This window comes from Rhipicephalus sanguineus, chromosome 1, assembly GCF_013339695.2.
Source record: "Rhipicephalus sanguineus isolate Rsan-2018 chromosome 1, BIME_Rsan_1.4, whole genome shotgun sequence".
In the NCBI taxonomy this organism is placed as follows: Eukaryota; Metazoa; Arthropoda; class Arachnida; order Ixodida; family Ixodidae; genus Rhipicephalus; species Rhipicephalus sanguineus.
In genome coordinates this window covers 265967884-265993517 of record NC_051176.1, presented here as the reverse complement: position 1 = coordinate 265993517, position 25634 = coordinate 265967884, and the positions used below count along the sequence as shown (strand labels likewise).

At 47.2% G+C, this 25634-nt stretch overlaps 1 protein-coding gene across 1 annotated transcript in view; it reads left to right on the top strand.

Moving 5' to 3' along the window:
* Positions 1-25634, top strand: part of LOC119382787 (probable E3 ubiquitin-protein ligase HECTD2) — a 42877-nt gene that overhangs the window by 3160 nt on the left and 14083 nt on the right. The window contains exons 2-16 of the mRNA XM_037650635.2: positions 12722-13008; positions 15390-15492; positions 15921-16010; positions 16131-16195; positions 16342-16387; positions 16496-16605; positions 17128-17279; positions 19629-19752; positions 20343-20439; positions 20514-20621; positions 21504-21636; positions 21733-21821; positions 21948-22109; positions 22731-22805; positions 22897-22984. Coding sequence (XP_037506563.2) covers positions 12722-13008; positions 15390-15492; positions 15921-16010; positions 16131-16195; positions 16342-16387; positions 16496-16605; positions 17128-17279; positions 19629-19752; positions 20343-20439; positions 20514-20621; positions 21504-21636; positions 21733-21821; positions 21948-22109; positions 22731-22805; positions 22897-22984 — 1729 coding nt within the window. The remainder of the gene's footprint in view (positions 1-12721; positions 13009-15389; positions 15493-15920; positions 16011-16130; positions 16196-16341; positions 16388-16495; positions 16606-17127; positions 17280-19628; positions 19753-20342; positions 20440-20513; positions 20622-21503; positions 21637-21732; positions 21822-21947; positions 22110-22730; positions 22806-22896; positions 22985-25634) is intronic.

Sequence of the window (25634 nt, the reverse complement as noted above, 5' to 3'; positions counted from 1 at the left end):
TCTTAGTTTTTACAGAGGTCCAACACAGTAAACCACTTTACAGCCTTAACGGGGTTTTGCCTGTCTATAACACCCTTACACCCGACAAAAAAAAAAAAAAAGAAGGAATTTTGACAAATCAAAACACCCATATCATGGGGGTTTCGAATCGTCTACGAAGCAGCATCTTCTATTTTGTATAATTGGAAACCAAGCCATGCACTGATTAGTCATAATGGCGTTTTTGCTGACAAAAGGGCGATTCTGATCAGTCACGCCGAGCCAAGCGAATGGTTGGATCCGAAGTGTTATTTAGTATCGCATCCTTCCTGTTAGAACACATGGACGCACTTGACGCTTCTACGTTTCCTCAAGTCAGACATCTGAACTTTTCAATGCGTATCGAAGAACGAGTCGTAGAAATTCCAAAACGTGTTGAGGACTCTCGCAAGTGCAAATAGAAAATGTTTCCATTACCGTAAACAAAATGTGAGCGTAATGTTGAATCTTATTCCTACGTCCACAGTTGGTTCGCATAACGTCGACTGTCACAGTGCATGGTACGTTTGCCATTTTTAGAAGGTTCTTTTTTTCGTTTCTAATGCAGGCCATATTCACATGGTTCCACTTTGACGTCAGCTCAGTTCTCCTTAAATGTTAACAAGTTGCATGACCAAAAGCCACTCTATTCATGTGTACGCAAGCACAACCCAACCAACGAACTTATAATTCATAAGGTAACTTGATTGAGGCGCGGTGTTCCTCATGGCCTAGTAGCCAAACGACAATCAGCAAAAGAAAGACAGTCAATTGGCGGCATTGTATATTATGCAAAGGGCTAGCTAGAACCCCAGTTCTGCTATACTCTGGAAGCCCGAGTTACTGATGACCCATGGAGGCAACTGCTGCTGGCTACCCGGCTGACAGCGCACGCATGAATCACGAGTAATACTTGGCATATGTCACAACGCTTGATTGTATGTATATTATGACGCGACATACATGCACACAAGCGCAAATGGGCACATGATAAGAGGGCGCTGACCTATAAGAACGGTAAAGGAAGAACAGAAAGTCCTCGGTCTGGCAAGCGAACATCAGTCAACCAGCTTTGTGAGGCGGAAAGCTTCATTTATTCATCGAAGGGCTCCATTTATATGTAATAACAGCCGATGACGCAGCAGTCACGTACTAGCGCTACGCAAAGAACGGTTTTAACGTGGCACGAACGCGTTGCGAAAAGATTTGACAAAAAAAAAATTACGCCGATGTAACACCTGACATACTCAACCTACGCATCGCGCATACCTGATGGCAAAAGCGTGCCCCTTCATTTTGTATCCGTGGGAACAACCTAAATGCCACAGTGCCCGTGTAATGCGAAGTAGTGAAGCGTAAAACTAAAAACAAATATTCTTTTTATCGGATCCCTTGTTATTCGTTTATGTCGCTCGGGGAAGCCCCCCGTCTTCCTGCACGCCGCTTCGCTCTCGCAGCGTTCCAAAACGGCCTACACATTTCCAGAACCTTCGTTTAATCAAGCATTCCCGTACAGCGGGCGAATAGAAAGGGAGTCTCGCGGCCACGTCTCTAACAACTGGCACCGGTGGAGAGAGTCCGTGAATGTCATGTCGAGGGCCGTGCGCCGTATGTTTCCCGGGTGTATACAGCTATATCGTGCCAATTGCCTCTTTCATTTGTACACGTCAAGCAGCGAGCGCACGCTCCAGGCAGCTGTTCCCCGAGGTTCGCATGCATCTAATGGAGTGACCTCTGCATATTTGATTTTGCTTCCGCTCATTGGCATGCTCGCGTGTACGACCGTCTTTGCGAGGAAAAAGAAGAGGGAGAAAGGTGGGACGGGGGGGGGGGGGGGAAGAGGGGAGAAACGAAAGAGCGACTTAGGAGGAGGTAGGGTAGAGGGGGCGGCAACAGCGCGCTTTCGCCGAAAAGAGTGAAAAGAGGTCATTCGAGAGGCATCGGTTGTTCGAATGCGGCACATTCGATTGGCGCAGTCTCCTAGACAACCACAGCGTAAACAAGATCGACGCCTCTGGGAAAAAAAAAGGAGGAGGAAAAAGAGGCTACGCAATCAATGTCACTCTTGTTCGTCGGCGGACAGGACGTCCACGTAGGATTGTTGTCGAGTCGGCTATAAAAATACTCTTCCGTGTATAGAACACATACGAAGTCTCCTGACCTCGATAAGAAAAAAAAAGGTAAATGGCGACTATAGTGTGTCCACCCCTCCGTTTTCAAGGGAATGAACAAGGAACGCAGATGTGGTCCTTCGCTTGAACTGACTCGCAAAACACGGCGCATTGTGATCTGCTTTCGTTTATAACACCCATTACAGACTCCTGATACTCCGGAACTTATACTTTCTAAAAAAACGACACATTTTAAGGCAAGGAATAGCATTTTTTCTTTTTGGCAGGAGATAAGTAAGCATGAAATCGTTGAGAAATAAACATGGCTTAGGTATAGGAAGGTGTACGCAGTGAAAGCAAGCAGCAACGTCGATGACGTAGTGAAGGCAACATGGGACTTCTGTTCTGCCCTGTACAGTTCCCAGATTAGCCACCATCAACGTTGATTGCAAGTAGTGACGGTCATGATACTGAATTTTCACATGTATCTAGTGATGATGTTAGGGCTTTGGAAGATGCCTTCCGTAACAAAACGGCAGGAAAGATGGAATAACAGTCGACTAAGTCAAATGTGAGGGAATATAATATATACTTGAAAAGCTTGCGACAGCCTAGGCCAGTGCTTCTCAGCCATGGATGTTTCGGCGACCCCTTGCGGACTGGAGGAAATGATGAGGGACTCCCTGTAGTGAGAGAGAGAGAAAAAAAAAGGGGGGGGGGTCATAATTTAACACATGCAGCGTGAAAAAGGTGCCCTTGGTTTCTCCAAGGCAAAGAATGGTCAAACTGAAGTGTCATGCCAATTCGATCTCAACAGCTTGTCAGTACGTTGTGCGGTCTGCACCCACATCCCACCTGTTTCTAGCTATGTTTGCTCTTCAAATATACAAGCCTTGAAAAAGCACATGTCGTTGCAAATTGCAACAAAAGCTTTACAGCTATCTCATGGAGAAGGGAAAAACATAAGTCAGCTCCGCCGCAATACAAAACCGTTATGCGGTGAAGCATATCAAAAATCAGAAGGGGCTGCTGTCACTGGGCATAGTGTGCCTTCAAAAAAGGCGTTTTTTGTTTTTTTGTTCAAGGGTGGGTTTCGCGGACCCCCACTTGAGAACCGCTGCTCTAGGCAACGTCTCATAACTTCAAATGTATACCCGAGAGTAGGGAGACTACCGACATTCCGCAAGAAAAGAGGTGTTAAATATTTAAAGAATCGTAGACTTATAATGGCTGGTGGTTGTAGAGGTTTACTTTGAGTATTGCACATCATGTATTGACTACCGTAATTTCCCACAACTAAGAGAAATTTCCAGAGTATAAGACATGCCGCAATTTTAGTCAACCCAGAGAACAGGCTGGTTTCAGGAAAATGCATTCTGTGGAGGATCACATCCATGTAATCAATTAGGTAATTGAGGTTTCTGCTGGGCACAATCAACCTCTTTGTGTGGCTTTCATAAACCACCAAAACTATGAAAATCAATTGAGATACCAGCTAGCATGGAGACATGGCGTTGTCAAGGGGTACAGGAGACATGTATGAATACCTCGGCAAATTACACCATTTCCCTCTAAAGGGGACCATGAGGCGATGCGAAGCCGGAGCGCTTGCACGATCGCGTTCCGTTGGTGTTCGTTGGGCATGCTACCTAGTACCGACCTCGCGTCGTGGAACGCGAAGAGGAACGCTACGCGCGTCTTCTCTTCCCTCTAGCCTGGCCGTTAATTCTTACAGGGCGAGCGGGGAACGCGGTCGACAGGCGTGCGAGAGTGGGACAGCGTAGGGGAGGAGAGAGAGAGGGAGAAGACGCGCATGCGCTGGTGCTCATCGCGGCGTTGCGCAGGATAGAATTTCGGCATGTCTAGCGCGCGTTTCAGAGGAAGAGCGGAGAGGGAAGTGGAGAGGGGAAGGGAGAGGGTGCGTGGAGAGGGGAGGGGAAGGGAAGTGGAGAGGGTATGCGCATGCGCAGTAAGGGTGGTCACGCCGCACACCACCACCACCACCACCGGTTTGAACTCCGCTATAAGATGCTTCGCATCTAATATTCTCTGAAGGCTCCACAGCTACCTTGCTTCTCAAGAAAAACGAAAGAAATAGCGAGCAAAAAGGGGCTAGGCAAGGATGCACAATTTCTCTTTGATAGAATTTACTGTATAATTAGAAGAAGTATTCAAGCCAAAAGACTAGGAATGTGTACAAGTAAAGATCAACCGCGAATATTTCAGCAACATAAGGTTTATAGATAATATTGTCCGATTCACAAACGTTGAAGATGAATTGCAGCAAATGGCTGTTAAGTGATAAGTGTGGTTGGAAGTTGATATGATGCAGAGGTAAAGTTTAATAGGCTCGAGAGACAACAAGAATTTGTGATTGGCAGCTAGCCTTTAACATTTGAAAGTGTATTTTGATGCGTTGCAGAGTTGCACCCACACGGGCATACCCGAAAAAAAAAAGAACATAGACCTTGCGCACATGTACATCTATTTCAGAATTACTATGACAAGAAAACGTGTGTATTCATGCTGTGATGTGATGGTATGATGTGATGTGATGGTGTGATGCTGTGTATTGAAGTAACGTAGCATTCACAATGATGAAACCCCAAACGATACACGTGACTCAAAGACATGGCGCAAACTATCAACGCGCGTGGAACCATCTTTCAAAAGAATTTTAATACGTCTAGGATCGGCTCACTCACTATAACGCGTTCCGCGCTACTTTACAACCGAACGGGCGCATGGGTAGAGGTACGGGTGCCCCAATAATGCTTACGCGTTAAACTTGCAGCAGAAACCACCGATACGATTGACACAGTCAACGCATACAGCATTGTCGTTGATGAAGTGTTTTTCAAAGTACTTATTTGCACCTTTTGACTGAACGGCGACTTGTCGACACTTTGTCGGCGTTGTGAAAAACGCGTCATGCGCCTGAATGCGCGTACTTACACGCGCATCATTTTTATAGGTGTTCTATTCCGCGCCGGAAGTAGCCTGTGCGTCTTCCAAAAATCAGCGGCTTTAGCGAGCACTATAGTGTGGTTGGGACTTTTGCTCCCGTTCTGGAGTGGCTTGCACTTTGGGACGATTGTGTTTGCCTGAATTTTGAAGAATCTTTGAAGTCTTTGGAATAACGTGTGCTTTTGTACATTCCTGTGTGCAATTCTAATGTGTGTAATTCTGATGTGAATATTGTCACGGGTCGTGACGCTGACGAAGGCAACCGTCGACGTGTCCAAGATGAAAGTCTTTATTTGGCCGAACTTGTCGCCGGAAAATGGAAAGTCAAACTACAAGTAATACACACTGTGCACTGATAGCGGCGAACAGAGCGTCGGCCGTCGACAGTCTGACAAACGGTAAAGCGTGTCGGCTTTTATAGTGTGTTATCGAACATTACAGCGTTATCGCTGGTGGCAGCGTAATTTCTCGAAGTAACAAGACTATTCGCGCCCTGCGCGCAATCTTAATGAAATGAGCTAAAACATTCGTGAAGCTTCTGCAACATCACGGCGCAGTCTGCGTGGAGCGTTGCAAACAGTCTTTGCGGGTGAAGCCCGAATAACACGCGTCACAATGCCCCCCTCTGAAAAAGCATCACCCCGATGCTTAAAACAGAACATGAAATTGAAAACATGCATGTAATACAAAAGAAACATATTAAAGCACGCAAAAACTGGAGTCCATGGTGCACAGGTTACTTAACGCGCATAGAAAGGCTTCAGGCGCACCACATGCACGACTTCGGGCCGTGCCCGGCGCCGCTGAGAGATCGTCATGCCGTCTGGGACAACCTCGTAGTCGAGTTCGCCGAGACGTCGAAGTACCCTGCAGAAGTATCGTCGAAGAAGCTTCCCGCTAAGTCCGCGTCGGCGTATTGGCGTCCAGACGCAGACACGGTCGCCAGGCTGGTATTCCACGTGGCGTCGTCGAAGGTTGTAACGACTGCTGTCGGTCTTTTGCTGGTTCTGGATGCGCAGACGGGCGAGTTGTCGGGCTTCTCCGGCGCGCTCAAGGTAGACGGTGACGTCGAATTTTTCTTCGTTGGAGACGTTGGGTAACATGGCGACGAGCGTCGTTGCCGGGATCCTTCCGAAGACCAACTTGTACGACGTCATTTGCGTCGTTTCTTGCATGGCCATGTTGCATGCGAAGGTCACGTATGGAAGGATGGCATCCCACGTGTTGTGTTCGACGTCGATGTATATGGCCAGCATGTCGGCGATGGTCTTGTTTAGCCTCACGGTGAGGCCATTTGTCTGTGGGTGGTACGCTGTGGTCCGGCGTGTGGCTTGTTTGGCTGTATCTCAATATTGCCTGAGCAGCTGTCGGTGATGAGGACCTCTGGGGCTCCATGACGCAGGACAATGTTCTCAACTAAGAACATGGCTATCTCGGAAGCATTGCCTTTGGGCAGGGCCCTTGTCTCGGAGTAGCGGGTGAGGCAGTCGCTAGCTACGATGATCCATTTGTTTCCGGAAGTCGACGTCGGGAACGGCCCCGGTAAGTCCATCCCGATTTGCTGGAACGGCCGGCGAGGTGGCTCGATTGGCTGCAGAAGTCCGGCTGGCCTAGTCGGCGGTGTCTCCGTTGCTGGCAATCTCGGCAAGTCTTTACGTAACGAGCGACGTCTGTGGCAAGGCGCGGCCAGTAGTACTTTTCCTGTATTCTTGCGAGCGTGCGGGAAACACCCAGGTGTCCTGCCGTCGGGTCGTCGTGCAGGGCCTGGAGGACTTCTGGTCGCAATGCAGAAAGCACCAGGAGAAGGTACTTGGCTCGAAGTGGTGAGAAGTTATCCTTTTGTAGAACGCCGTTTCGCAAGGAAAACGACGCCAGTGCTCGCATAAATACCTTCGGAACAACGGCGGGGCTGCCCGTGAGGTACTCCATAAGGCCCCTGAGTTCCGGGTCGGCTCGTTGCCGTTCAGCGAAGTCATCGGCACTTATGGCTCCCAAGAAGCAGTCATCATCCTGGTCGTGCTGCGGCATTGCGTCGACGGGGGCACGAGACAGGCAATCGGCGTCGGAGTGTTTTCTTCCGGACTTGTAAGCGACGGTAATGTTAAATTCTTGAAGTCTCAGGCTCCACCGTGCGAGGCGACCCGAAGGGTCTTTCAAATTAGCTAGCCAACACAACGCATGGTGGTCGCTCACAACTTTGAAGGGCCTGCCGTAAAGAAAGATAGGAGCGAAACTTTGATGTAGCCTAGACGATGGCAATGCACTCCTTTTCTGTTGTAGAATTGTTGGCTTCCGTCTTTGATAGCAACAGGCTAGCATAACTGATGACCCTTTCCAGTCCGTCTGTCCTCTGCACAAGAACGGCGCCGAGCCCTACACTGCTTGCGTCAGTGTGTACTTCTGTTTCGGCGTATTCGTCGAAATGCGCAAGTGATGGTGACGTCTGAAGGCGTCGTTTTAGTTCTTGAGATGCTTCCTCCTGCGGCGTTTCCCACTTGTCCTCTACTTCGGTCCTCTTAAGATTAGTAAGCGGCTCGGCGATGCGGGCAAAGTTTTTGACGAACCGCCTGTAATAGGCGCACAGGCCGAGAAATCGACACACGGCCTTCTTGTCGGCAGGTGACGGGAATGTAGCGATGGCGACTGTATTCTGCGGGTCAGGGCGTACTCCGGACTTGCTTATCACGTGGCCCAAGAACAAGAGCTCCTTGTACGCAAAACGACACTTTTCTGGCTTAAGGGTGAGTCCGGAGCTCTTGATTGCTTGAAGCACAGTTTCAAGGCGCCGTAGGTGTTCGTCGAAGTTTGAGGTAAACACAACGACGTCGTCCAAGTACAGGAGGCAAGTCTGCCACTTCAAGCCAGCCAGTACTGTATCCATGACACGTTGGAAAGTCGCAGGTGCCGAGCAAAGACCAAAGGGCATGACCTTGAACTCGAACAGGCCGTCTGGTGTTATGAAGGCAGTCTTTTCTCGGTCTCTCTCGTCGACTTCGATTTGCCAGTAGCCGGTCTTGAGGTCCATCGACGAAAAGTACTTTGCGTTGTGTAATCGATCAAGGGCGTCGTCTATCCGGGGAAGAGTATACACGTCCTTCTTCGTGACTTTGTTCAGGCGACGATAATCGACGCAAAAACGTCCCATCCTTCTTCTTCACTAGCACCACGGGAGATGCATGCCCATAGACGGCTGGATGATATCGTCGCGTAGCATCTCGTCAACCTGATTCTTTACGGCCTCGTGTTCTCGTGTCGAAACTCGGTACGGGCTTTGGCGGATCTGTCGGGCACTTTCTTCTGTTATAATGCGATGTTTAGCGACTGGAGTCTGTCTGATCCTTGACGACGTCGAGAAGCAGTTCCTGAATTGCAGGAGCAGGGCTTTGAGCTGGTCTTGCTTGTGCTTCGCAAGGCTCGGATTGACGTCGAAATCTGGCTGGGGACCTCGATTCGTCGAAGCGGGTTCAGTAGCATCGAAGAGGGCCAAAGCACTGCTGGCGTCCACGAAATCGTTCATGTAAGCGACCGTCGTACCAATGTTGAGGTGCCTGTATTCGTGGCTGAAGTTCATCAACATTACCCTCGCTTTGCCATCCCGCATCTCGGCTATGCTTGCGACACAGATCTGACGGCTCAGAAGCAAGTGCTGGTCGCCCTCGACGGCCCCTTCTAAGTCTGTCGGTTCTTCGGTGGCGACGGAAATAATGACGCTGGAGAGAGGCGCACGGTGACCTGCTCTTCAATCACATTTAATGTGTGGTGACCAATTTTCCTATCCGGCGGCATGGCATTGTCCGCAGAAAGCGTTATCGATTGGGATCGTAGGTCAGTGACTGTGCCGTGCTGATTTAGGAAATCCATGCCTAGAATGACGTCCCTCGAACAATGCTGCAGGACCACAAAGCTCGCCGGATAAGTCTGGCCGTCAATCGTGATTCTTGCCGTGCAGATTCCAGTTAGTGTTATTAGGTGGCCTCCAGCTGTGCGGATTTCGGGTCCTTCCCAAGTGGTCTGTACTTTTTTCAGCTTGGCGGCGAACGGGCCACTGACGACGGAGCAGTCGGCTCTGGTGTCGACGAGTGCGGTGACGTTGTGGCCATCGAAAAGCACGTCAATATCGCTGGTGCGTCGTCTTGTGTTACGGTTAAGTCGCGGCGTCGGGTCACGGCTAGGTCGGCTTGTCCCGCTGCATGCTTCTACGTCGCGTCGACAGGTGTTCAGGCCGCGAGGTTTCGTCGTGAACGCTCCGTCTGGTTTGCGTCGTGTCCTTGGGGTATCGTCGCGGCGTTGTCGTCGGCGACGTAGGATCTTCGGTAGTCCGTTGTACAGCAACCGCACCTCCATCAATTGCTGCCCTTAGTTTTCCGCATACTAGGTGACCGGCCCCGGGTTGGGCCAGAGTATGGTCGGCGTTGGGGAGAGACGTAGCGGCCTGGCGGGAAGGTCTTCGGGGGGTCCATTGTGCTTCTGCGAGATAGTCGGTGATGTCACGTGGCCGTTCACCTCGTTCTGGACGTGGCGCGTTGATGGCGATTCCACGCTGGCCCATCTCGCGGTAGCGGCAGCGGCGGTATACGTGTGGCCGGCTTCTCCGCAGTGGTAGCAGAGTGAACGGTGGTCGGGGGCACGCCACACGTCGGTCTTGGGCGGTATGTATGAAAGTTGGGCGCTATGGCGTCGGTGGTGGTGGTGGTGGCGGCGGCGGAATTGCTGCGGCGGTGCGGCGTCTTGACGTGGGCGCTTGCGTCGGGCTGCAGCAGCATAGCTCATGGCTTGCAGCTGCGGCTGTGGCGCTTCAAGTGTACCTGGCCACTGCTGGATTTCCTCTCGAACGAGATCTGCGATCGAGGGAACTTGAGGCTGGGACGACGGGAGCATTCGACGAAGCTCCTCGCGCTCTACAGCCCTTATGGTCTCGCGCAGGTCGTCTGAGCAGAGTGATTAAATATCTGCGTATCCTGGCGTCGAGTGGCGATTGAATTGCCGTGTGCTCATTTCAAGCGTCTTTTCAATCGTCGGTACTTCCGAGAGAAATTCCTGAACGGTCTTCGGTGGGTTTCTCATCAGCCCAGCAAAGAGCCCCTTCTTTACTCCTCGCATGAGGAAGCGCACTTTCTTCTCCTCAGACATGCCAGGGTCTGCGCGGAGGAAAATACGAGTGATTTCCTCCGTGAAGAGCGTGACGTTTTCGTTGGGGAGCTGGACGCGAGTTTCAAGCAGAGCTTCAGCCCTCTCTTAGTGGACGACGCTAGTGAATGTAGTCAAGAACTTGTTCGGAAAATGTCCCATGATGTTAGAGTGGACTCTTTGTTCTCGAAACACGTCCTAGCGGCGTCTACTAAGGCGAAGTAGACATGCCGCAGCTTGTCTTCATTGCTCTGTAGCGAAGCGTTCCTACTCAGTAATGGGTCGTCCTCTGAGCGCCTTCTAGTGGGTCGTCCTCTTCTCTGAGAGCACGTCCCTCGTGCAGAGAGTCGGCAATGGTTGAAGACGGCGACCCGGTCGTATGTTTCCAGCCAGCTTTCAGGGTCCTCGCTCGATGACCCACGGAATTTCGGCGGCTCCCTGGGCTGATGACGCAGGAGTGGTGTAGGCTGCACAGGCGCTGTCATCGTGGTCGCTTGCTTTGTCGTCTTGGCTCTTGTAATGTCAGGTAGGGATCCGAACTCCGGTTGTAGTCCTAGCTGCCTGCGGCTAGCTCGACGATCCAGGATGTCTTTCGGGTCTTGTTGACGACGTGGACTTGGATCACGGTCTTGCGTGGGCGTTCGGAACATGGACGAAGCAGCACCTCAACTATATGTCACGGGTAGTGACGTCGACGAAGGCAACCATCGACGTGTCCAAGATGAAACTCTTTTAAGTGCGAATGCATTTCTTAGTCGGGCTATGTCAAGCGTCCGGCGTTGTCCGCGGCGCCCTCTCCCATAGCAACAGCTGCGGGCGCGCGCGCTTATCCTCGCCGCTAGCAACCGGAGCATGTGGTGCGAGAGAGTGTAGGAGAGGGTAGGTGCAGTGCTTCGCCACTTCTTCTCTCGCCGTTCGCTCTCTCTCCTCCCTGCTCCCCACTCTCCCCTCCGCTCGCGCCTCACTCTCGACCGTTCGCTGTCTGGGCGCCTCTCAAGAACATCCGGAAATGTGTGCTCGAGACGCCGCTGTGAAACGCCAACGCCGAGCCGAGAACGCTGGCGCCCCACTCTCCCGTCCGCTCGCGCCTTACTCTCGACCGTTCGCTGGCTGGGCGCCTCTCAAGGCGATAGCAGAAGTCGGTGAAGGCGAATGTCTGACGGCAACGGTATACCCTCTCTCGGCGCAAGAAATGCATTCGCATTTCCTCACGATTCCCTTCGGGGAGGTGGGGGTATTTTTTTTTGTCCGAACTTGTGGCCGGAAAATGGAAAGTCAAACTCTACAAGTAATACACACTGTGCGCTGATAGCAGCGAACAGAGCGTCGGCCGTCGATAATAGACAAGCGGTAAAGCGTGTCGGCTTTTATACATGTGCTATCGGAGATCCCAGCGTTATCGCTGGTGGCAGCGTAATCTCTCGAAGAAACTAGACTATTCGCGTCCTGCGCGCAATCTTAATGGAATGAGCTAAAACATTCGTGAAGCTTCTGCAACATCGCGGCGCGGTCTGCGCGGAGCATTGCAAACAGTCTTTGCGGGTGAAGCCCAAATAACATGCATGGCAATATTTTGCAAGGGTTACTGGCAATATTTTCATGAAATGGTGACCAACTAAATGCGCCTGTACCGTATAGTGGTTGGAGCATCGGGATTCGGCATACGCTAGAGGCCCAGAGTTTTATTTCCACATCATCCTTATTTGCGTTTACTTCATGTTCAAATTCGCTGCGCTTAAATCACTCGCGTTTGTGTTTGTGCGTGTGTGTGTGGGGGGGGGGGGGGGGGGACGTCACTCGCGATCAGAAGAAATGCTTACGTACATTTCAAGACTGTCAAATACACATACTTCATTTGGCGGCATTCAAGCGGTCCTATGCGGGTGCATCGTGTGAAACAGTTTGGATGAAAGTCTAACGCGCGCCTGAGTCCTAAAGTCATACTTACGATTGTGTCGAGGAGATATAAGCTGCCAAGCTTTTATTCGCAGAATGAAAGTTAACTTACAGTTAATGTCCACGGTATTCAAACTGAAACAATCTTTTATCGTTTTAATTGTATCTTATGTTGCCGCCAAATCGAGGGAGTATATATTAATAGAGTGAGACATGTAGTAATTCAGATCATATCAAATAAGACTTTTCTGGTGCGACTAGGTAATTAATGTCTAGGCAATAGGCGGATACCTTTAGATTGCCGCGTGACTGCTCAAGTACTGGCCAGACAAGCTAGAAAGTGCCAGAATAAAAAGGCATGTTGCAAAAAGAGGCTTTGCTCCATATATTCTTGACCATCCTTACAGAATGAAGATTTACCAACAAGAGAAAGCTATGGTTGTCGTGTGTTTGACGTGTTGCTTTTAGTACTGTCCTGTCCTATGTGAGTCGTTGAAATCCTGAGTATGAAATGCATATTCGCCCAAATCTACACCTTGAGGAACACGCACACATCGAATGGTCTCGTATACAACGCTCACAAAGACTTTTTGACGACGCAGGATTCCCAGCGGCCGCTAGTTCGTGTCACCGGATTCGGGCCACTCATCACAGACAGCCTGGGGGCTATCCACGCCTACATCACGGGTCTTATCCTGCGGCCTCCGTCTCCGACTGCGCTCTACTCATCGCTGCCGCCCGTGCAGCACGACGCCGAGCGCCGCCTGTGCACGCAAAGCGCAGGCTCACCGCCGGAGCCCGCCAAAGACACCGGCTCGGTGTACACTCGCGAGCAACTGTTGCCCGAGCCCGAGTACCCGGTGCGCCGCAAAGACATCCGCGAACTCAGGCAAGTGGCGTGCCTCGAGGTACACTTGGTGTCGAGCGAATGAACATGTACGATCGGTTGTACACAAAGTGCTATAAATGTGTAGAGGTACGGCGGTATTTCCTTCGTTGACATCACCCCCCCCCCCCTTTCCTATTTGATTAATGCGAGATAAGTATTGAAAGCAAGAAATAAAGGTATTGAACTGAAGCAACTCACCGTCGTTCCAGCTAGGATTTAAAGATAGCAAGATAATGTTTTAACCACAGGATTGCGCGTAGTAAGTTATTTCTCAGCCTGAAGACACATGCTTAGGTCAAGATGTAAACTCTGCAGGCGTGCGCGTTTAGGAGTACGTGTCTATACAAGAGGCTGCGTGGTCTGATAACAAGAAACCTGTATTTTTGGCGCTTGCTGCAGTGGTTTACAGACTTTTGTCCAAGATGGTACATGTAATGGAATATACGGTTGGATAAGGGGTGTTGCCTGTGCATAAAAAACGGAAATAAGCACGCAGAGAGACGTGTCAGTACAACGTACATACCGTATTTTGCGGACATGGTCCGTGGCGCCAAATTCACATTAAAGTGTCACTAAAGACAAATGTGGTGTCTTTTTTTTTTTTTCTAAAACAGCGAAGTCCACTTTAACTAAAACTGAGAGAAACGCAGTTTTTTGCTACTGACAATATGGTCGGGCCTGCTTCAACAATTTTTTGCCAATGTGCTCAAGTTTCCAAAATACCTGAAATCTATATTGCGGCTAAAATCTATATAGCCCACTATCGTCGGTATTCAGGAGTAAAATTTGGATTTGGCTCTTATAGATTGGAACATTTCATTTGGGCTTTAATTAGCTCGTAAAAGAAGTGTAAATCGTTGTGAATGAACGATATAGCAATATTTCGCGAAAAACATTAACACCATCTCTGTGCTTCCGTCGGTGCCGTCCTTCGTTGCATGGGCGTAATGGCGATGACTAGACTTGCAGAACGAGTGGTCTTTCCAGGCAAAAAGCGCTTCATTCTGGACTGTCGGCAGCGTTTTCTCATTCCTGGCATCTATTGCAGGCCTTCAACAGATGTAGATGTAGGTGTAGATGTAGATCCTCAGCTCTTCTTCTTCTTCGAAGCTAGTTTTATACCGCACCGTTTCCGATCGCTTCTTCTTCCAAGGACTAGATCGGCGCCCAATACCTTCATTTCAGTTCTCTTCTATTTCAAATATACCGTGTTGGAGCGAAAGAAGGACATGATACTGTAGCGGAAAACTCGAAAAGAAGCACTCAAAGGCAGAAAAAAGTAGGAAAGTCGGCCTCTTACACTTTATATTCGAGTATTGCCCTACAACATCATGTCCTTCAGTGGGTACAAACTCACCCAAGAAAAACTAATCGTGGAACGAAAGCACGATAGCAAAACAAAGCAACTAGGACACAAATGAAACAGATTGGATGAGACCATGTTGGTTGCTTTGGTCACGATTGTTGACGCAGCGCTGGTTTAATGGATCTGGCTCAGTTTGATTCAAACAGATGCAGGATTTGGCTCATGTTTTATTCTAAACTGCCTCTTTGAGTTCTCATTACAATGAGGAATTGCCCCATTTTGATTACAGTTGTTTTAAAAGCGAAAGATACTTAGGCGCGCTGTACGCTTCCGCGAAATTTAGCTCAGTTTCGGTTACTGGACTTGGCTCTTTAAGAAAAAAAAAAACAACACAAATACAATTAGTTTAGACTGATAACGCAATCTTTGAAAAGTCCAGTTTAGTGAGCTTCGCGATAACGATTATTAAAGAAGAGAACTAAGGTAAATGGTTATAGAATGTTTAAATTTAAATAAATAGCAGTTATTTCCTTTTAATCACGCGCCGAAACCCCAGCACTGGCACGTCACGGTGACGTCATGATTTTAACGGCATTTTTTTTTTTTACCACGTAGGCTCAGTAAATGTTTCAGAAGCTTGTCATGTTCAACGCTTGTCTCCTTTAGAAGACAATTATCTGTGGGTTAGACCACAGATAATTAGCTGCGAGCCTTAGCTGGTGCGGCAAATTCAAGGCACCATCGCCAGCCATCTTTCCTATTGTGACTTTTCTAGTTTGCCAAGAAAGAATATTCGCGCTATAAAAGTGGCGTATTTGGAATTTTAGAAGGGTAATCTACATGTACAGATGAAATTATTCTTTTGTTTAGTCTCCTTTTGAATTAAAGTGAAGACTCACCCGCTGTATTTTATGCAGAAATGAAGTTTGACAGAAAATTAGTTTATGCACATGCGTACTTCGTTTCCGAATAGAGTATGCCCTTCCGCGAAATATCCACATTGAAGCTTCCATAGTCAAGAAACTAAAGACGGGAAAATGTGGCGCTTAAAAATACTCCATTTTTCGTCTCGCAGGGAAATCGTCGAAGAAGGGCGGGCATCGTGCTGCTTTGCCAAGGTGCAGGAGTTCTACGAACAAACCTTCAGTTCTCTAGTTGAACTAAATGCACTGTTCAAGGTAAGCTAATTCAACTCTCACTACCGTTTTATATCAGATGCTTCCCTTTGTTTAAAAACAAACGAAGAAAATGCCACAAGTATATTATTCCACCGTAAGCTTCAAGCATTGTGTTCAAGCGACCATTGTATGTCAAGATGAAAAAAGAAATATTGCCACTAGCAATCTAGGCGCTTTTTCAGCAGTTCAATGCAATCGACAGCAAAATGTTTTACGTACGTTTTAGTAGCTTGGCAGTCTTTTCCACAATTTCACGTATTTATTTATTTATTTATTTATTTATTTATTTATTTATTTATTTATTTATTTATTTATTTATTTATTTACGCTTTTCACTGTTTATTACTATTGCTGATATACGCTTTTAAACGGTTCGTTATAAGTGAAGGCATTCCTTAAAAACCTTACAAAAATTAATTCTTTTTTAGGAGCATCCAAATCAGGATGACGCAAAGCTCGAAGATCCAGAGATTAAAATCGACTTGTTGCATGCGGTGTATGACATCCTAGAGGAGCTGGTGAGTGCTTTTTTGTTCTTTTTTTGTTCTTTTGTTTTTCATCCTATGGGTCATCGATTTGTAATTCTTCCTTTTTGTGTAAGTTATATCGTTCTTAAAGTATCAATGTCTTTGTTTCAGCCGGCATACGTGAGCAAGGCGGTTTTAAAAGGAATTATTAACTCGTTACTAGCTACAGACATCAGGTAATTATATCATTTGCCTGAACTACATGTGTTGTGCGGGCTTGTGACAGTAATCGCGCAGATACTCAACTACTTCTCTCGACAAAATGCGCATGTTTATAGGAAATTCAATGCTTTGTTCTTTCGACTTTCGTTTTTTTTTACAGATTAAAGACAAAAGATGACACGCGAGCTGTATATATTCTGCTTCAGGTATAGATGCCTTTTATGTTCATCTCACTTCGCTGTAAATGTCTTGTTTGTAGATATCGCAACTGATGCGCGAATGCAACATACACTCTCCGCTTGTCGCTGTTTCAGAATCCCATATTCAGCAGCCAGGCTTCCTACACCGTGTTCGCACATCTTTTGCGCAAAGTGGTGTCCTTAAAAAGCTCGGACCACCAACTACTCATTCACTGGTTCTCAAAGTAAGTGCACGTTCGCTAGTTTCTTTTGGATTGTTTGCTTGTGACGCAGATGGGCCACGCGACTGACGTCACCACAAGTACAAAGATGTGTAAGCAACCACTAACAATAAATATAAAGCATTGCGTCAAAAATTTCTTTTTTCTTTTTGGTTTCGGGGAGGGGAAAGGTAGTCTCAGGCGTGTGTGTCAATTATTCGCTAGACGTATTTCGAAGAGGTTGATTTGGTCTGTTGCTAAGATTACTAGGGTTGTCCTTTCATATTCGGACGACCAGTACATTGAAAAGCAGGACATTCCCGAATGTTACAGCATACATCCTTCATCTCTAAGCAAATAAGCACGAGGAGGTGCGTCAAAACGTACAGTCATTGTTAATCTACTGTTCGACTCTCAACAGCGAGCTTATCAAAGGCCTGATGAAAAAGGCCGGAGGGCAACGGGAGGTTACAGTTGAAGTTATTGCTTCAGTGTCTTCAATGGTCTCTTTCTCTCTTTCTCATGCATGACTGAACTATCCACCAGTTCTCCGCCGGAGAGGCTCCGAGCTTTAGTGAAGCGTCTTCTGCAGTTTATCACTATTCGAGAGTTTCCTCCTGCGAACGGCCACAAGCTGCCGTCGATCAGCAAAAGCCGGTGGTGGATTCCCTGCGCGACTAGAGTGCTGGCTCTGATAAGTAGGTACCCTTTAAAAGGGCGTATGCATTCTGTCTTACTGTGCGTCTGCCTTCTTCACTTTGTTCTGTCTTTTGCTTGACCTCAAACTCGAGAAAAAAAAAACCGATTCCTCGCACTATTTACCCGACCTCATTGGTCCTCAAGTATACATGTAACATTGTCATTACTATTTATTATTTTTTTCTTTTTACATCGATGCTCATTTCCCACCTTTTATGTGCTCTGACAGCCACATCTAAGTGCTCCCCTTCCACATGGACATGTACTGAGAGCGAAGTACTATTTTTGCAGCGAAACTATATGGCTTCCATGTGCCGGCATGAGCGGTGATTACATAGTTTTTTACGTAACTACCCGCCTCCTCGCGGCTATAATAGTGCTCTCAGTCGTGCCTTCGTATGAAATAACAGCACTTACAAGATAGAGCACGGCTGTTGAGAAAGTGATATATATATATATATATATATATATATATATATATATATATATATATATATATATATATATATATATATATATATATATATATATATATATATATATATATATATATATATATATACAGCTTATGGCCATCGTGAAAGGTGGCGTCTGTGCTTTCGGTGGTGTGACCGTGACCAACTGCTGGTGAGAAACTTAAAGTCAACGTCTTATATGTCACGGCTCTGATTTTCTCAGCCGCTGTGTGCTAAGTAAAAGGGTTAAAAAGCAATGTTCGTTGATGCGTAGCGCATGAGAGCACTGCGATCGCGACAAGAACGAGATATAAAAATGAGGAAAAGTGGAATAGAATCTTCCGGTTTTCTACCCAAAACATGGGGGAAGTGAAATTGGAAAAATGACAAAAGAAGAGGGGAGACAGGGACGCGTAAAAAAGGGGCTGTTGAGAACGGCAGAACTATGGTCTCTCTAATAGGTCACTTCCACGTGAAAAAAAAAATGCAATAAAGCCTTGACCGACTTCCGGTGCGACGACTCTTTAGGTCGATATTCTAATATTGTCCGTTTCTAAAGCGGACTATCACCAAACGGCTCACCACGTCTGGCAGTGACGGCTTGTGAGCGCTGTAGCGAGGACAACGGCGAAGAGCATGTTGAATAGTTTCTTTGTTTCAGCAATTGCAAGCAGAACCATGAACGTTGGCAGGGGGTTGGAAGGGGGCCACTTGCACCCCCCCCCTCCAAGCCACACCAAAACTTGCCCGCCACACCAGCGCTTCCCCCCTTCTCCACCGCGATGCCACACGGGTTTGCACCCCAAGACAAAATCCTGCCGACGCCCATGAAACTAATTACACAGCCAAGCATGGTACAACAGAAATTGTTTGATATGTTTTGTAGCATGGCAAATGACATGCCTTTAGTTGCACCCTGCTATAAGCGAAATAGAATATTTAAAGCTACTGGTGAAGTTAGCAGAGACGTCGTGTATAGTTCGAGCCAAAGCAAAGAGACGTCGCTGATTTCTTCACGTACTCCCGTTTCTGACGTGATACAGGGCTTCGGCGCAAATGCACTGCCGTGGTGTTATTCTGGGTGCTGCATAGTTCCGCGATATCAGTCAAAATCGCCATATTTCGGTCATCTCTGATTGGCAGGGCGAGGATAGGAGTATGCACTCGCTGAATGGCCGAGAACGCTAACATGGCGGCATTTCAGAATGTTCACATTGGCAAGCCCGGTAAAAATCATGAACAAAATAGGTATTTCAGAACTATTTCCAGATTGATAACTGCTGCATCAGCGGAAAGCCCCACATCAATGTTTATTCTTTCACCGATTTACCTGCGCCAACGCACTTTCCCCAAAACTTACGCGCCTGTAAAGCGTGCTTCGCCCTGTAGTACTGTTGCAGAAGGAGATGCCGTCTTGACGAATATTTTCATGGGTACCTGGATGTCGACGGTTCGTGTTCGTCATGTGCATGCGTGCATGCGTGCGTGCGTGCGTGCGTGCGTGCGTGCGTGCGTGCGTGAGTGCGTGCGTGCGTGCGTGCGTGAGTGAGTGAGTGAGTGAGTGAGTGAGTGAGTGAGTGAGTGAGTGAGTGAGTGAGTGAGTGAGTGAGTGAGTGAGTGAGTGAGTGAGTGAGTGAGTGAGTGAGTGAGTGAGTGAGTGAGTGAGTGAGTGAGTGAGTGAGTGAGTGAGTGAGTGAGTGAGTGAGTGAGTGAGTGAGTGAGTGAGTGAGTGAGTGAGTGAGACTTAATTTTTTTTAAAACGCAGGAACTTGACATCACAACCTCAATTATAATTCCCAGCTAGTTTGGAACAGCATTGTGTGGTAGTAACTGTTTTGCAACTTACAGCTGCGATATAGTTACCGTACTATTTTACAAAATTAATCGTTTCAGACGCGGCAAACAACAAGAAGAATCCCAACATACTGAACTACACGGAGTTCTACAACAGTGCCTTAGACCACATCGATCTGATGTCTGAATACTACCGGTGGCAGTCTCCTGGAAAACACACCAAGCAAGTTTCTTCACCTATTCCCGGTCTACAGACTAGATTTCTTGTTGTTACATGTGAAGAAAAGGGTAACCTAATTTATGAAGCGTATAAAACCACAGCTGCAACGTGGCATTGAGGCTGATTGTGTTGATATCATTGTAAAGGTAAAGTGCAATTTTTAAAAACACGTTCTGGAAATACGCTTGAAGACAACACAATATACCTATAGTTTAACTGAGTTTGAATACTCTAAACATCAGGGCCGTACCCAGGAATATTTTTCGGGGGGTGTTTGTGTGCAGAACGGCTAACTTTGGCAACTGGTGGTCGCTGTGAAGGCGTGAAAATATTTTAGTGTCACCCGAAAGTTAAAGCATGAAAAAATTTCTGGGGGTGTCGGAACCCCCTCCCCCCCCCCCCCCCCTAGTTACGGCCCTACTAAACGTGGTCTTACAGGCCCCTGAAATTGCTACAGAAATAGAATGAAATGATTTGGTTGAAATAAACTAGATTACTTACTGTAATGGTTGCTTAGACTGGATCTGGGCGAAATTTTCTCAAAGTTAAAATACGTACTCATAAAATATTCGAATCGAACATTTGTCGTGCAGGTTTTCTTACTGCCAGTATCCCTTCATTCTAAGCATCGTGGCCAAGAAGTCTATCCTGCAGCGCGATTCTGAGCAACAGATGATACTGAATGCGAGGGTAAGCGTTCATATATTCGCACATCTGCTTGCGACGGTTATTATAGCCACGCATCACACTGCTTTTACTTGCAGAGAAGTCTACTGAACCGTGCTCTTCACCATCAGGCGCCAGATATCGATGTATTTTTTCTCAACCTGAACGTCCGACGGTCACACCTCGTGTCAGACTCACTGAATGAGGTAAGCCACTATGAACAATATCAAAATTTCATTTGAGAACCTGATCACGATTCGCCACTTCGGTTCTGTGAATAACCGTTCTGGTGTACACTGTAGGCAGAAAGAAGGTAACCACATTAAAAAAAAGTTGCACAGGACTGTTCTTAGAAGTGATTCTCACTTGAAACATGCACACGTATTCACCCACCGCGGAGGTATAGTGATTATAGGGCTCGATTGCTGACCCGAAGGTCGCGGGATCGAATACCGGCCGCGGCGACCGCATTTCGATGGAGGCAAAGTACTAGAGGCTCGTGTACTTAGATTTAGGTGCACATTAAAGAACCCCAGGTGGTCGAAATTTCTGCAGCCCTCCACTACGCCGTCCCTTATAATCATATCGTGGGTTTGGAACGTAAAACCGGAACAATTATATTGTACATACGCATTTATATGTTGTATCACGTAAAAGTAAAACCGATCAAGTATGAAAGAAAAAAAAAAGTTCAGCATCAGCGCATGCAAACAAGATCGAACGTATGCACTCGCTTTTCTGTCGTCCCTTGAGATATTGAATAACGAGCCAGGTTCTTGTCTGTAAGTTGCACTGGTCAACTTGTTTGGGCACAGCTCACGCAAGCGCACTAACTCTGCTCCATCGACAATTTCCCGCGTTGATTGATCTGTGCTTCGACTGGCTTGGTCTGGCTTCATGGCTGCTTAGTTCATATCCGATCGGTGCTCTATGTGTCTTTTATGGTTCATGCAGCTTGTGCCTTATCCGTGATACCTTTAGGCCATGAATTTGATATGTAACCTGGTAAAATTAACCATCACTGTATGAAAGAAGCCTAAAATACCTAAAAGACAGAGGCAAGATACTTCCTGTCTTCCTTCTTACAGATCGCAAGAAAGCAAAGCGACTTAAAGAAAAAGCTTAAGGTTACTTTTGTTGGCGAACCAGGACTGGATATGGGCGGTCTCACAAAGGAATGGTTTCTCTTGCTCATAAGGCAAATCTTCAGCCCCGACTACGGTATGTGGTTTATTATCTGATTCAGATATCTATGACAGAGCGCAAAAAGGCTTAGAACATTTGTGTACTTTATTTTTTTTTCACCAACGTCTGCAGGCATGTTCGTATATCACAACAAGGCAAGATGCTACTGGTTCAGCACAACGCAGCTAGGAAACCTACGAGAATACAACCTTATAGGCGTTATATCCTTTATTGCGTCCCGCGTCATTTGGACACCTCAAAGGTGCTTTTTTTTTTTGTTCTAGCAGAAAAGTCAATTGCATAGCGAATGTGCAGAGCAAATGTGGTATATTCCTTACATTGCGCACTTAATGGGACTTGCCGTCTACAACTCCATCATTTTGGATCTCCATTTCCCAACGGCGTGCTACAAGAAGCTCCTCAACCCTCCCGTTGTTCCACACAACATTGAGAACGCCTACGTAGGAATCTGCAAGTTCACGACGGAGGACCTCGCTGAAGTGATGCCGGTACGGCTTTCCTGCATTCCTGTGCGGAATAGCTTTACGTATTTAAACATACACCATGCTTAGCCAGGCTTATATGTGTGAGTATGAATAACCCCAACATAATTATTGTGTTATGGAATACTATTCTTAAATAATCAAGTCATGTGGCAAAACCACATGACTCTTCGTATTTTTTGGTTTTTTTTTTTTGCTACATTCACCTATGCCGCACTTTTACCACCTCGCTTCTCTTTGACCCTTTGAAAGCACCAGTTGCCAACACTCTCGATTGTACGGTCTTTCAAAATATACCAGCTTAGTTTATTTCAACGTTGTGCACGTGCAATTTTGCAGTTACACTTTGTACTGCATAGAACACCCTCCAATTGCAATACTGTTGGCGGAAACAAAAAAAAAAGTTTGCATGCCGCATGGAATTTACGAAGACATTTAAAGTTCCCTAGAATTGTGCACGTAACCCAGCATTATGGGCAGTGGGCTCGTACTTACCGGTTACTCGGGTTTTTTCCTGGGACACTGTGTATAGTATTATGGCACTGACATGCATTGCATCATAATTCACCTTCGTGACGTTACATCGGAATAGTAACCTTTCTGCGTCGTCATCTCTGTTTATTTTAGGATGTCGCTGTTGGTTTAAACGAACTGCTGGCGTACGAGGGAAACGTTGAAGAGGATTTCTGCATGAATTTTCAGGTGATATAAACAAACTAAAAGTCAGCGGTCATATACATCTTGGACTTTTTCCTCGTCGCTGTGACGGTGCACCACTGTTTTTCCTGCGCAGGTTTCTGTAGAAGAGTTCGGGGAAGTAAAAACCCACACGCTCAAATACGGTGGCGAGGACATTCCAGTTACAAGTGAAAATAGAAAAGGTAAGAATAAGCTTGCCCACCTAAATCGACAAAGGATGCGGACGGTGTAACGTGCGTACATGTTCTGCTAATTAGAGCAGCATGAAGAGAGCGCTTCCAAAATCATCACCCCTGACAACCTTGACAACATTGAGGCTCTTTCGTCTTGTAATTTTCTTTCGATATTATTTGTATCTGAAATTAGAAAGTACTTCAAGTAATTGAAGAAATCATTGTCGTTATTCCATAGATTGATTTGTTATATCTTGGCAAACAGTTTGCAGCCACTGAGGGAGAACAAAATCCATTATTTTGTCATGTGACGCCTCGCACCTGTTCTCAAGACTCGCACCTTGTTCTTGTGCTTGTCATTCTTCTAGGAGCGACGCTTAACTACGCTCGCTTCTGGCAGTAACCGCTATAGCTAACGCGCTTCATGCCTCAATTTTGGAGTGGCCGCGTTGCGCTCTTGGGCTGTATGCGGGGAGCAAGGCAAGACACTTTCCGAGTTATTAAAGGGGTCATGAACCACTTTTCCAAGTAATGATCTAATGGCCTCAGTATCGGAGTGTACTGCCTCCCGAATCGATTGCCGCAAAAATTTCTCGAATCCGTCAAGAATCAGCGGAGTTACGGGGGTTTGGCGCACGCTCCCAGCGCTTTCTCTCTTTTCTCGTGCCGGCGAGCGCACTGGAAGCTAGACAGGGAGGGATGGCATGGGGGAAAGAAGTTACGCCAGCGCGCGTCATGAAACGCGATCGCTCTCCCGCTGTGATTCGCTTGCGCGAGTGCGGCTACCGTGTACTGAGGAGTGCGGCGCCGGCAAGTGGCGGCACCCCGCGGCAAGAAGCGCATCTGATCCGAACGCCGCTCTCGATTTACGTCGGCTATCGGCCAATAAGCATGCTGTCTCTTGCGACGTACAGCGGACAGACGCCCCGCCCACCGACGAGAGTGAGAACCGGCCTCTGTTTGAAAAGAGGGTGCCTGGGGAAACGGCAACTTCGCGCTCCGCTTGTGGCCATTACGCGGAGCGCACGACTGTAATATTTGGCAGAGCAGTTCATAGCCGTGTCAGCTTTCCGCAGGATGTGTTTTTTCAATCAGCCCAAGGGGTGCTTCATGACCCCTTTAATAGACGCTATAACGACGGATGACGAAGCAGTGTCTGGCCAATAGCCTGTATTGGGAATCGAACTGCTTCATCATCGGTCGAAGGGATGGACCTAAAGCTTTTCCGTCATTCTACTTCTGTGACAAAACGCTTTGCGCTTTATCTTTTGCCGCTTCTATCTCTAAATTCATTTTCCATTCTACATGGCTAGGGTAGTAAACCGGACTTTTTCTGGTCGATTTCCTTTCCCCTTTCGGGTGTGTTAAAAGAGCATCGTGCTAAAACTTCCTCCTAAGTTCGACTAGATGAACACAGCTCCACTCAGCAGTTGCTCAACAATTCTTCTGTGTTTCACGTGCGATTAAAATAGGCAAACAGTAGTTTGCTCAGAGCTAATGCTTCGTCTTAGTTGTGAACACTTGAAAGGGGTTACTGGGAGTCTATGGCAAATAAGTAAGCGCAATTCGCATGGCCTTGACAAAAAAAAAAAAAAAAGCACGAGCGGTTGGTCATGCGCTTGACGCATTATCAGGCCATTCAGCCCATGCTGCCGCCAAAACAGAGAATTACCTTAGCCATCGGTGGATGGACACCATAGATGATGAAGCAGTGTCGCCATACTACTTTCGCTTCTTCATCAATGTGTGACCACGATAGGCGACAAAATGCTTTAGGGAATAGCGATACCACAACATGAATACAATTTACTGATTCGTCAGTGGATTCCAGCCGGTATGACTAAGCACTGTGTATCCATCGACCTACACGCCAAAAAACACACTTGCTTCGTCATTAGTGAATAACTAAGATGGATGATACAGCTTTGTATGTTTTCTGAACTATATAGCACTGCGAAATTAAGTCTACGGCTATACATGGGGGGAGGGGGGTACAAAACTTTTAAAGGTAACTAATTCAGACGCACTTGTTGCTGGTTACTGAAGTGGCGTTTGAGGGAAATCCAGTTGCTGTGAGTGAGCTGTCGGAAAGCGAGGCCCCGTTGCTGTAAAGCTGTTAAGCGAAGTTCTCTGCGGCATGCGCGCGAAATTATGTTCAGCAGCGATGTCACCTGGACGACATTACAGTACTAAGTTCGTCAGTTTTCAAACTCCGCCTTGGAGCGACGCGGAAACAGTACTTCTTTATAGGCTGTACGCGAATAGTTATTTTTGAAACCGAATCGAATGCGAATCAGATGGCATCCGAAGCGAATTGAATTGAATATCAAATATTTTTCGAATAACTAGAAGTCGTTTTCACCATTATTATAACACGATGTTCACAGCTTCGTATAGCCACTTACAGTGCTAACGAGGTTCTCCATTATACAGTGGGCATTATAAAGCGGTCTATTTCAGCGCATTAATTGACCATTAGGACGTAAGTAGGTTGCTCGCGTACTGAGGATCTTTCGATGAGCACGAATGATTGTGCTTTAACAGAAAACTCCAGGTCCCTGAGCGACCTATTTTATGCACCACTACGTCATTTGTCGTGTTTTAGGCCTGCTAGTATGTACACGGCCGCCGGGATAAAAGTTAACGCATTTCGCTGCAA